This window comes from Aotus nancymaae, unplaced genomic scaffold (genome assembly GCF_030222135.1).
Source record: "Aotus nancymaae isolate 86718 unplaced genomic scaffold, 86718_ANA_hifiasm-v0.15.2.pri h1tg000040l, whole genome shotgun sequence".
In the NCBI taxonomy this organism is placed as follows: domain Eukaryota; kingdom Metazoa; phylum Chordata; class Mammalia; order Primates; family Aotidae; genus Aotus; species Aotus nancymaae.
In genome coordinates, this window is record NW_026988454.1 from 29,232,602 (window position 1) to 29,246,290 (window position 13,689).

Sequence of the window (13,689 nt, forward strand, 5' to 3'; positions counted from 1 at the left end):
ACTAAAGAGGAAAAAAGAGAGCAGGGAAAGGGGAAACAAAATATTAGAAAGAAGTTGAAACTGAATAGGATCAGCAGGTGAGACCCCAACAAAAGAAGACTCTTAAGGGGACCTAAAGGAAACGAAGGGGCTGTCTGTGTGGATGTCTATGGGAGGAGCATTTCAGGCTGTGGGAACAGCAAGTGCAAAGGCCCTGAGGCAGGAGTGTCCATGGAACATACAAGGTACAGCATGGAGGATGGTGTGGCTGGAGTAGAATAAATATGGGAAAGAATAGTAGGAAATGCAGTCAGGGAGATGACAGTGGCCAGCTGGTAGATCATGTAGGGTCTTAGAGGTCACAGTAATAACTTTGGAGGATTTGAACAAAGGAGCAACATGATCTGACTTACATTTCTGAAAAGATCCTTTTGCCTGCAGTGTTGAGAGTAGACTATTAGAAGGGGAGGAGCAGGGGAGGATGGTCAACAAGCACAGGAAAATGGAGATAGTTAAGAGGTCAATGTAGTAATTCAGTGTTACCATGTCCATCTTAACGGGCTAATCATGTTGTGTTCTGCCATTGAGATACGGGAGGTTTTTCTGTTCCCCTGCTGTGTTTATGCACACTGGGAGGAATGGGAGTCAATCATCCTGGAAGTCATCCATCCTGGTGTTTTATGTCCTTTAGTAGATTGCGGTACTGTATCACAGTCACATTTGCATCTAATTTTATCTGTGCCCTGCTTGTCTGGGAAATTTTCTTGTAAGAGAAGGGAGCACTTTACAAAATGGACTGTCTTTGTCAGTTGTCATGTTGGAGTGATCCCTGGTGATTGTCCCTACGGGGAAGTGCTGTTTCATTATGAGAGTTATCAATTCTGACACTATCAGTCAACTAGAAGAAAAGTAGGTTAGTGGGGCTGATGAGCACCATTGAGATGCTTACAAACGGTAGACAGTGCTTCTTCCTGCTCCCACGGCAGATGTCATGTGGAAAAGGAAGCCCTTACTACAGGGCATAGAGAGCTGTAGTCTGAAACCTTTACTTTTCTTTCTTTTAAACCTTTCTGGTTAGGATTTGCTTCGTATTGCCATCAAAATTTATACTATAATTCAAGGTTGCCTGAAAAATTATATGTATGCATGTGTATCAGGAAATTGGAGTAATCCTCTAATTTACTAGCTTGAGATTCAACCTCAGACATGTGGCCTTTATACAAACTGCCCTGAAATTCTTCAGTGACATTAATTTTCGTGTACTTGTGTGTGTGTGTGTGTGTGTGCGCGCGCGCGTGCGCGTGCGTGCTGGTGCATGCATGTCTACATCTTAAGGGTAGAGAATATGTATTATAAATCAAATTTAACAAGTGTCGTGACCCCAAAAAGACTGGAAGTAATTGATTTACATCAGTGTGGCATAGCTGCTGCTGGCTCAAAAACCTCTTTGATTATCTTTAAGGATCTGTCTGTATTAATCCTTTTAACCAGAATCAGATCAAATATCAACAGATATAGTACAATTTAGTATTATAAGACACCAGTAACATGCTCAGTTTATAAATGGAGTGTATTTGTCAATTTAATTACAAACATTGTCCTTAGGTGGAAAAGAAACTGGATGATCATTCAATGTATATTATGTATTAAAAACATCAAGTAAATGTATTGAGATATCTAATTATATGATTTAACACCTGCCTTTATTATTGTTAGTCTCCTTGTGGTAAAAGAAAAAAATAAGTACGTGTCAATTCATGACTTTGCTTTTCTAAAGTCATATTTATATCAGTACCACCTTCATATCCATGATTGTGTGTGTGTGTGTGCGTGTGTGTGTGCGAGAGAGAGAGAGAGACTGAGTCTTGCTTTGTTGCCAGGCTGGAGTGCAATGGTGCGATCTCGGCTCACTGCATCCTTCACCTCCTGAGTTCAAGTGATTCTCCTGCCTCAGCCTCCTGAGTAGCTGAGATTACGGAGGCATGCGCCACCATGCCCAGCTAATTTTTTTGTATTTTAGAAGAGACAGAGTTTCACCATGTTGGCCAGGATAGTCTCACCCTTGTGATCCACCCGCTTCTGCCTCCCAAAGTGCAGGGATTATAGGCATGAACCACTGTTCCCTGCCTATATCCGTGATATTTAACAGTCATAGACACTTTCACATTTATCATCTTATTAGGTCCTCAGAGCACCTCTGTGGATGCATAGAGATAGGCTCTGTGGCCCCATTTTACAGCAAAGGAAACATCAAAGTTTAGGAACAGACTCAGGTCTTTGGATTCTTAGTCTAGGGCCTTATTCCCAACACCAAACTATTTTCATTAGCTCTTACCTAGTCTTTTTCAGATTTATAGAGCTCTAGTAGTTGTAGAATAAACACAGATTTTTGCAGCAAGATGAATGCAGCAGCAGTAAACAGTGATGACAGTGTTTTTATGTTTGAAATTTCTTTTTTTTGAAACGGAGTTTTGCTCTTGTTGCCCAGGCTGGAGCGCAGTGGTGCGATCTTGACTCACTGCAACCTCCACCTCCCAGATTCAAGTGATTCTCCTGCCTCCGCCTCCCAAGTAGCTGAGATTACAGGCATGTGCCACCACGCCTGGCTAATTTTGTATTTTTAGTAGAGATGGGTTTTCTCCTGTTGGTCAGGGTGGTCTTGAACTCCTGACCTCAGGTGATCCGCCTGCCTCGGCCTCCCAAAGTGCTGGGATTACAGGTATGAGCCACCACACCCGGCCTGAAATTTCTAACCCATGCATTTCTGTATTTTTCTCATCTGTGTCCTCTTAGAAACTTGCATTAAATCTAGAAGGGTTAAAACATGCCTTGTAAAGATAAATAAATCCTCAGAAACATAATGTTAAATGAAAGAAATATGTCACAAAAGAAAACAGACAGTGTGATTCCCTTTATAGAAAGTTCAAATGTAGACAAAACAAAACTGTGGTATTAGAAGTCACGATAGCAGTTACCCTCATTTGGAAGTATGTGGTTGGGATGGGGGAGTGTGTTCAACTGAGTGCTGGTTGTACAGGTATTCCCTTTGGGAAGGTTCACTGACTTTATTCTTCAGTAAAATTTTTTCTAAAAGCTTTATTTTCATAAGTGGTAGTTCCGTTTAAATGCTTCCGACTTAAAGAGCAGTTCTTACATATTTATTTTATATTATAAGCTCCATTTCCCCCACAAAAGTCAATTACCCATTTTGTTTTGTTCCTAAGCACCTGCATTCATTTGGGCTTCTTGGAGCGTCTTAGTCACAGAACCAGCTGCCATGGAGCCAGGGTGAAGTCCATCGTAAAATGCTTGCCAGCACAACTTTCTTGCTTGCACTCTTTCAGGTGTTATGGGAAAGAAAGGTATTGAAGAAGGGCTCTACAGTTAGGATATTAACCCATATCAAAACAGACACTGCTAGAAATGTTTTCGCAGAATTTTGATAAGGCAGAGCAGGGCTTTAGTCAGCTTCTTATAATTGAACAATTTCACACTGATTTTTTCCCATATAAATGGCTTCAGAAGGGCAGAAATAGTTGAACAACAATAGCTCTATCATTTTCTAAATGTCCCTTGAAGTTAAGGCCTGAAGGAAATAAGATTGAGGATAAAAATTACTTTGAGCAAAACTAAATTTTAATAAAAATGGAAACTGATGGCCACAGCCATTATATTTGTCTCTAGGCTTTAATGTTAAACGAAATCCACAAGCTTGCTTTTTTTTTTATTTTATTTTTTTGAGACAGAGTCTCCACTCTTTTGTCCAGGCTGGAGTGCAGTGACATGATCTTGGCTCACTGAAACCTCCGCCTCCTGGGTCCAAGCCATCCTCCTGCCTCAGCCTCTCAAGTAGCTGTGATTATGGATGCCCATCACCATGCCCAGCTAATTTTTTTTATTTTTAGTAGAAACGTGGTTTCACCATGTTGGCCAGGCTGATCTTGAACTCATGATCTCAAGTGATGCAGCCACCTCAACCTCCCAAAGTGCTGGGCTTACAGGCATGAGCTACTGTGCCCGGCCATTCAATGAGCTTTCTGATCACAATATATAGAGGGAAGGCAGAAAGGACTTCAAAGATTTGGTGGGTCAGCAGAACCTTTTGCAGTCCTCACAATTTATAGACTAAGGCCAGTGTGAATCATGCATATTATGGGTCAGACTCAAGAGGATGAGCAAACCACTGCTTCTGTTCCTAAAAGCGACCAATCATTTGGGCTTCCTTTAAACCAATCTAATTTTTAACAATAAGAAATATATTTTAAAATGTTTCTGCCAGCTCTTTATACACTGTGGCTGCTGCTTCTTTTTTCTCTGCAGTGTTCTCTCTCTTCATCAGAAGAAGAAAGATTTATTTCCATCAGGAGACCTAAAACACCAACCTCAAATGACTTCTCCGACCTTAATACTCAGACGAACTGGACCAAGTCGCTTCCACTGCCAACACCAGAAGAGAAGATGCGACAGCAAGCCCAAACAGTCCAGGCTGATGTGGTGCCTATTAACATAACTGGTACGCTTTGCCAGGCAGACACGTTCAGAATGTACTTGGGAGAATGACTACAGCTTTTGTTATATGCTGTTAGCATTTCATTGCTACATCAGAGGTGAATAGCTGTGGTCTGACTTCATGCTCTTTGTTTACTGAAAGGAATATTAAAACTACATATGTGTATGCATATAATGTATCTACTGCTTGTTGGGTCAGAAGACTATGTCGCCAAACATTGGTGTCAAAGAACTCAGTGGTCCAACGATTCATCTTAAGAGTGTCTCTTAATTAAATTGCTTGTTAGTAAGCCTTTGGTTATACGGAAACATCTTGTAAATGTGGTCCTAGGTATGAAGAAAAATTACATATTTCTCTTCTAAAGGGTTAAGTAAGGCCAGGCGCGGTGGCTCACGCCTGTAATCCCAGCACTTTGGGAGGCCGAGGCAGGCAGATCACAAGGTCAGGGGTTTGAGACCAGCCTGGCAAATATGGTGAAACCCATCTCTACTAAAAATACAAAAGTTGGCCAGGCATGTTGGTGGGTGCCTGTAGTCCCAGCAGCTTGGGAGGCTGAGGCAGGAGAATTGCTTGAATCTGGGATTGGGCCACTCCACTCCAACCTGGGTGACAGAGTGAGACTCTGTCTCAAAAAAAAAAAAAAAATAGGTTAAGTAATATTTACAGAAGTAAAGAAATAATTATTTTGTGATGTTTCTGAATGATAGATTTTCTAGAAATTTTCTAAAGTAGAAAAAAGGAGACATTACTTAAGCGAAATTTCTTATGAATGTAAAATTTTCAAAATATGTTATATTAAGCTGGAATACAAATATTAGTTGCCAAACCTGAAATTCAAGTTCAGAATACAATACTCAGCCTATAATTATTTGTGACAAGGTAACAACAAGGGACATAAAATTCAAAGATGATCTTTGATGAACTTAGGAGAGCCTTTAAAAAGTTATCAAAATTGGTTGGGCACAGTGGCTCTCGCCTGTAATCCCAGCACTTTGGGTGGCCAAGGCAGCCGGATCACCTGAGGTCAGGAGTTCAAGATCCGCCTGGCCAACGTGGTGAAATTCCGTCTCTACTAAAAATACAAAATTAGCCAAGCGTGGTGGCATGCACCTGTAATCCCAGCTACTCAGGAGTCTGAGACAAGAGAATCGCTTGAACCTGGGAGGCAGAGGTTGCAGTGAGCCGAGAGACTGCACCATTGTGCTCCAGCCTGGGCAAAAAAAAGAGAAACTCTGCCTAAAAAAAAAAAGATATTAAAATTTCCTGCCTTATCACCTTCATAGCCCACAGGGAGCATGAGTCAGTGGTTTGGGGAGGGTACAAAGTACAAAATAGACATGTGAAGAGTTAATAGCTTCAACTGTTAATTGAATTGTGTGTTCGATGGAAATAGATGACTAGTAGTGGTCATTGATAATCAGTTCATACAAAGCAGGGCCCTTGAGGCCAAAAGCTAACAAAAAAACTAGGTAACCAAAAAGAATGAGTTTTCATGAACATTTACTCTGGAAACTCATAGCATCCTTGCTGTGCTTCTGAAGCTACTGCTTTTAGAAAGCTTTAGAAAGCTTTTTGCCATGGCATTGGTGAGCTTGTAGAGGGCTAATAGCATTTTCATAGTCACTGAAGATTTTTTTAAAACCTTACCAGATATTTAGAAATTACATTTAGAAATCATACTTTGAATTCCATAGAAATTTAATAAATAAGTACATGAATTATTTTCAAATCAGTATATATTTTTCCACATTTATATTACTTAAACCGTAAAAGAATAGCAGGCCATTTTAATCCATTTTCTCTGCAAACAATGTTATTGATCTTTCTGAATATGCTATCTACCTAGATCATATTTTTTAAAGATTATTTTTAAAAGTATAACTGTTTTAGAACAAAGTATAATGCTTATTGCTCAGTGAAATATATGGCTACTTATTTTCTATAAGAAAATGAATTTACATTATTTGATTGATTAGATGCAGCAGAAATGTAATTACATTATATATAATTAAATGCCTACGAAATAATATTAGAAGATAAGAAGATTGTGCTATGAAATATGACAATCCTTAATGGAATTAAGGTGAAATGCATTGTCTTGAGCTTATGAGATTTAAAATAAAGTAGCTAGAGTTTCAGGAATGAAGAATTATTTGCAATGAATTACGCTGTCACAACAGAAGACAGTGTCATGTCTCTGAGCTTTAATTCTATCCTATTTGATGACTAAGTAGAGATGAATTAGAGTTTAAAGAGAGACCTTTAAAATGCTACACACGAAAGGTGAATGACAATAAAGAAAGAGCAATATGAGTTATGTCAAAATGTAATTTACTTTTAATTGAGTGGTTAACATTTTGCAGAAATGCCAAGAGTAAATATAATACCTACTCACATATTTACTGATCCATTTTCTACATCTGTGTGTTCACATGTACGCACACATATTTCTTAAAGAATTAGTTTTTCTAATCTGGCATAAAAAACAATAAATTTAAAATGTTCACTTTTAATGGTTGAATTGACATAGGTTATACAGCTCCCTGCTCTTTAAATTATATATTTCTAAAGTCCTAGAAGATATTTGAGATTTAAAAAAACAATTTCCTTTAGGGAATTGTTATGTGCTCATTAGTTAGGGTGAGCATTGAGCCTCTAGTTTGATTTTCCTAGTAAGACTCAGTAGGAAAAAAAAATGGCAATTGCAGCCTACTACGCATAGAGGTAGAATGTTAGCACCATGAGCTGCTAGCTTGCAAATTGTTTAATCTCTTTAGTTATAGTCTTGGGGGCACCAGACATGTTCTAAAACTTAAAGAGGAAAAAATATTTAAAGTAATATGTACATATAAATATGTTCTATAATCTGCTATGTGGGATAACAGCTCTTCCACCTGGAAGATAAGAGTAGTGGATAAACATGCTTAAAGAATTTTTACAAACTGGCTTTGTACTGATGTTTGAGCTGTCCAAGTTTATTATTATTTTTTAATTTAAAAGGGTTTAATTGAACAATGAATGGTTCATGAATTGGGCAGCCTCCAGAGCCAGAGTGTGCCCAGAGACTTCCCAAGTTTATTTCTAAATAGTAACCATGACTGATGAATGCCGTTTTTCAATTAAAGGCAGTGATTAAATTCACAGATATTTATTGAATACCTGCTTTGTGCCAGGCATTAGCTGAGTGCCATAGGGGATGTTAAAGTACATGCATCACAGTCTGTGCCCTCAAAAAATGTATAATCCAGTAGAGGAGACAGACTTTTTTTTAGGTCATGATGCAAGATCAAGTGTTTGGTGCCTTTAATGGGATGTGTCTTAGATGTTCATCCTCAAATGGTTTGTTTCTTAATTTTCTTGGAATTTGGGTGGTTTTATTTTTTGTTTTTGTCTAGGAAGCAAAACTGGAGACTAAATGCAATTTTTTTAAATTTATTTTTTGGAGATGGGGGTCTCACTCTGTTGCCCATGCTGAGTGCAGTGGTGCAATCTCAGCTCACTGCAACCTCCACCTCGCAGGCTCAAGTGATCCTCCCACCTCAGTCTCCTGAGTAGGTGGGACCACAGGCGCATGCCACCACACCCAGATACCATTTTTGTATTTTTGGTAGAGACGGGGTTTCACCAGGTTGCTTAGGCTGGTCTGGAACCCTTAAGTTCAAGTGATCCATCCTCAGCCCTCCAAACTGCTGGGATTATAGGTATGAGCCACAACACTGGCCCGAGTGTAACTTTCTATTAATGTTTTGTCTGTTCTTAATGTCTTGATACAAGGAGTTTTTTCTTCTGCTGCAGGGAACTAATGAACCACTGCAGTTGTGACTTGCCCCTCACATGTGCCATTTATGCCATTGAACTTAGTGACCCATTTTTTCACAGCATTGGCCCCTTCTGCTATTTAAGGGTCTTCTCTCAGTCATTTCTGTTTTTCTCCATTAGCGACAAAGTTGTAAGCATTTGCAAGTTTGCAAGCATTTATTTAAGTTTGTTTCTCTGTAGGGGAATTGTATTTTGATCATTCAGATCTTTTATTCCCTGTTTTGATTAGATAAGGTTTCCAATTTTTTCTTACCAAAATAGAAGTTACGTTGTCCACAACATACCTACATTGAATGTGTGTCAGTAATGCTGAGTGAATGTTTCTATACTTGTATGCATTAAATGATAGAAGTTTGTAATTTGTGTGTGTGTGTGTGTATATACACACACTTAAAAATAACTTGTTGAGGAAAATAACCATTCAAAAAGGTCAGTGCTGTAAGACTTTAAACTGGCAGGTAATCTCAAGCAGACCAATCTATAACAGATGCGGTTATATACTATACTTTATTATTTTATGGTTTCTCATGGTGTGTTAATCAAACACACCTACACTCTGGAAGGAAAACAAGAAGTCCCATGATGTGGCATTCCAGGTTTGATTGCAAAATCACCTGAAATGTCTGAATTAAGATCAACTTTTAAAAGTAATTGTGAAATAGAAGCAATTCAGCTTTAATAATAGCAGTGCTACTGGGTCTCATTGTGGTAAAAGTACTTTATCATTATAAGGCGTTTCATTTTTCACTGTAGTTGTATGTCACATCATCTTGTCATCGTTATGTGACATGGCATAGTTACTACAATCTATCCAAATTGTCAGCCTTTTCGATTGAAGAAAAAGCTTTTCATTCAAGATATCTTGATTAAGTTACTTATTTCAGCACACAAGGCAAGAAATTAATGTTGATCTCTGCAGGATAACCAGATGATTGAAACATATTCATTACCGTCACCACCTTCACACTAATGTAGAGTGGTTTTGGTGACCAGAGGATATATGTGAAACATTTGCAAAATTTTGTTTTGTTAAATAACACAGAATCACTCTTCCAGTGTGTTATTGAATTTGCATTTGCTACTCCAGCTCATTTGAAAATGAGATCAAGGTGCTTCCTTTGGAAGGACACACAGGTAGAACTTGGAAAACAGCCTTACGATGATAATGTGCTTTCCTTCCTTTTTTGCCCTTCAGCATTCATCATCATATGACTGGCTAACATTATTAATACCTTCTTATCATTTTACAACAAGCTTCTGGAAGAAAGTGCATGGTGTCAGCTTGCTTGAAAATAACATTGCTTTGCTTGTTCTACTGCTCTGCATTAGGGGAGAATTTCGATCGCCAGGCCAGCCTTCGGCGGTCTCTAATTTACACAGACACTCTGGTAAGACGACCGAAGAAAGTCAAAAGGAGAAAGACTATTACAGGAGTCCCTGACAACATACAGAAGGAGCTAGGTATGGCTCATCAGAACTGTATTCTGTTGCCCTTCACTGCCGCTCCGCCATACTGCGCTAACCTCATTTGTGGTGCTTATAAAATCGATACATTCTGATAGCCGTTTGGTGCCCCAAAGGGCCAACTTCCTTCCTGGATGAGGCAGTAGGTGCAAATCTTAACATACCATGGAGAGAGAGAGTTGATTGAATTTTGGGGAGAAGGTACAAGGCTCGGGAAGAGCTTACATAAAAACGATTAACTGGGATGATAGAAATTGATAGTTACCTCATCATCGCTGTGTGACATGGAACACTAGTTATTTCCACAATTAAATTTACTTTTCATTTAGATCTTAAGTTTTCATGAAACGGAAGAGTCATTCTAGGACATCAAATTACGAATATGGACTTTCACTATAACTATAATGACACTGCTGGTGGCATTTTGTCATCAGAAACAACAGTCTGGGATTGTTGGTAAATACAGATAAAATAGTCGTTTGTATTGGATAGTACCTTTATTACTTTCAGTGAAACAATTTCATAGATTCTTAATTCTTTATGTTCAACCTGTGATGAAAATAGAAAATTTGTTTTGGCTGGTGAAGAGGGTTGTTCATTTACTTACCTGTTTTGTTTCTGATTATCTTAATACATGCTTTGGATAATCCTTTTCTTTTCCTCTTTCTAGATTAACTTCCTCTTCCTGTTTTTTAATAGGGCCCAGCAGGAATGTCTGCAGAGGCATCATAGCATAACTCCTGGGTTAGGGGTAGGACTCCAGTGCCAGCCTGCTTGGTTGAACCCTAACTCTGCCACTTGCTCTCTGGGTGACCTCAGTTAACTTCATCTCTCTGAGTCTACTTCCTCATTTAACAAATGAGCTTGGTGATATTAAGAGAACCTACCTCATAGAGTTATTGGAGAACAATTTATGCATGTGAGGCCTTTGGTACTTGATTAGTACCTGGTACTACCATAAACCTAATAGCTACTATGGTGATTATTATAGGAAACTTAATACTACCTGTCTTGAAACATGTTCCTTCCTCTTTGGCCAAGTATGGACTTATTTCCCAATAGTTACTTTCACCTGATATTTTTATTTACTCTCGAAAGTTATACCCTAGAAACTCAGAGTCATTATTTCTGAGATTTCCAGTTAGTCTTTTAGTCAAAGTGAGTTTAACCGGTAACAGTGATATGTCTGTTACAGCACCTTGAGGTTGGATGTCAGCTGCTGGCTGCTGCAGGCATTGTGCTTCTCTGTTTGTTTTCCCAAACACCCTGGCTTGAATGCTTTGTATTAGAGAGCACAGACTCACTTTTCTTTAGCTGGCATTTTCTCCTTTACTGCTGTCCACTTTTGTATGTTCTGCTTTCTGTGCCGTAGCAACAGTCAGATGAGAGTCACTTTGCTCCAGGTAGCCACAGTGACCCAGATGGTATATAGGTGCTCGTCCTATTCTAGAGTGGATTGGTTTGTTACAAACAAAGGCAAGACTGCAGCTGCTCCCGTGGGATCGTGAAGTCTGTCTTTGGTTCGTGCCCCGCGTGCTGCTGCTATTAGTGGGCTGGTTCCTCTGTGACTACCTGAGGTCTGCAGGCACCTTCCCTCAACTTACCTTAAGGACACATGTGTGCTTCTCTCTCTCCTCTCAGCTTATCTTTGCCTTATTCTTTCAGACTTTTTTTCCATTCTTGAAGTGACAGCTAACTAATTTGGAAACTAATCTGTACTCATAGCATAGGTTCAGTAGATAGTTAATGGAGTAATTTCTTAAAGCACTTCAGCAACATGTATACTTTAACTGGTCTTTTTAGAGATGTGCCTTCAAGGAGTGACTTTAAAAACAGACATTTAGGCCCTTTGTAAAATCAGAAGGATAGTTTGGCCCAAATAAAGATGCACATACACAGAAGTATTCCATGTGCATTGTCTATATGCGTATGTAATATGACATCTAGAATGAGAGTTATGAATTTTTATCACTTTTATTACTGAACCAGACAGTATGGAAGCCAACTCTGTTGCCTCTTTGATCTTACTGGAATGATCTGGCCAGGTAGGTAAATCATGTCATTTGTAATTCTGGTATTTTTTAAATCAGTGATTAAATCCATGGAATCCACATTCATTTCTCTTTTACATGTGACATGGAACTGCCACTAATGCTGGAGGGAAGAAATAGCTTTCCCCACATCGTCTGGGTTGTGACCGTTGCCAGACACGAGACAGTCAATATCATTGCGATTGATGACATGACCTAGATTAGAGCTGGAGGTCAACAGAGACAACCATATCTAAGAGCTAGTTTTTAAAAAAAGATAATTAGACAAGGACTCTTATTCTATAGATAGGCTGGTTGGAGGATTGCTGGATAGAATGAGGAGTTAACATTTATATACGGTTTTATTTAGCAAAAATATTGGATCATATATTTATTTGTTCTGTCCTTTCAGGACTTCTGGTTGATCTTGCCTTTTTTCTCAGTGTTTTATACTTGTAAGGACTCTGGTTTGGAAGTCTTATACTATCCAGGTAGTATATCTAGGTAATGCTTACCAAATCATACCTAGATAATGATGATAAAAAACAGACACGTCATATTTTCTTTAAAATTAGTCTTGTTCTAGATATAAGACATAAGGGGAAGTATAGCAGAGTCAAACAAATGAGACAAAAAAGAAAACGATGGCCCAAAGGAAAGGCATTCGCTAGGAAAGATGCACCCTGTCCGATAGACATTGCCCAAGTTGCCAGGAGCTTTGGATTTTTTAAAAAATCTAACCATAGAGAGGTACTTCTGTGAATTACAAAGGTATATTACGCTTAATTATATGCAGTTTTTATTTTAATATCCATAAATAATAGACTCTGGAGACTAGCCAATATATAACACTTTAAAATCAAGGTATGATATTTAATGATTACTTCCAAAGCTTATCTGGTAACCTAAAATTTGTTGCCTTTCATTTCAGTGAATTGGACATTTTGAATGTTTTCTTTTATCTTAAATCTATACAGAAGTGGGCCGGGCATGGTAGCTCACGCCTGTAATCCCAGCACTTTGGGAGGCCGAGGCGGGTGGATCACCTGACGTCAGGAGTTTGAGACCAGCCTGACCAACGTGTAAAAACCCCGTCTCTACTAAAAATACAAAATTAGCTGGGTGTGGTAGCGCATGCCTGTAATCCTAGCTACTCAGGAGGCTGAAGCAGGAGAATCGCTTGAACCTGGGAGGTGGAGGTTGCAGTGAGCTGAGATCACACCATTGCACTCCATCCTGGGCAACAAGATTGAAAATCTGTCTCAAAAAAAAAAAACTATACAGAAAAGTATCTGAACATCATATTATGAGGCTTCATCTTTTAGAATCATAGGATTATTTTGTTGATATATACATTACACTTGGCTACTGAACTTATCCCAATGCATACTCTCTAAGCAGAAAAACCCTCATTTAAAGGAATCTCTTTATGAATAATTTTTGGTAGTTTATACTAAGAAACTATCTTCTTGATAAGACTTTAAAAATTCATATCCTGAACCTTAAATAAACTAACTTGTAAATATTCAGCATCCTTAATTACATATTTTTTTAAAAATTTGAAATATTAATAAAGGAAAAAGTATAAATAACTATTTTTTTACATTATGTTTGAAAATCCTATCAAGTCTGAGCAGCACCTAAGTGGTCTACACTTGTTTGTAGTTCTCTTTTTTAGTTTGTTCTGTTCTGTAATCAGGATAGACATACCTCAGGGATATTGCAGCTATAGTTCCAGACGACTGGAATAAAGCAAATATTGCAATACAGCGAGTCCCACAAATTTTTGGTTTCCCAGTGCCTATAAAAGTTATGTTTACACTGTACTGTGATCTCACTAAATGTGCAATAGCATTATGTAAAAAAAAGAAAAAAAATGTACCGTTT

The 13,689-nt window shown here is 38.5% G+C and overlaps 1 protein-coding gene across 11 annotated transcripts in view; it reads left to right on the plus strand.

Moving 5' to 3' along the window:
• Window positions 1-13,689, plus strand: part of NHSL1 (NHS like 1) — a 272,793-nt gene that overhangs the window by 244,412 nt on the left and 14,692 nt on the right. For 10 of the 11 annotated variants that reach the window (XM_064360639.1, XM_064360640.1, XM_064360633.1 and 7 more), the window contains 2 exons: window positions 4,300-4,492; window positions 9,638-9,769. In XM_064360639.1, coding sequence (XP_064216709.1) covers window positions 4,438-4,492; window positions 9,638-9,769 — 187 coding nt within the window. In that variant the 5' untranslated portion in view covers window positions 4,300-4,437. The remainder of the gene's footprint in view (window positions 1-4,299; window positions 4,493-9,637; window positions 9,770-13,689) is intronic. The other variant, XM_064360629.1, reaches the window with a different exon arrangement.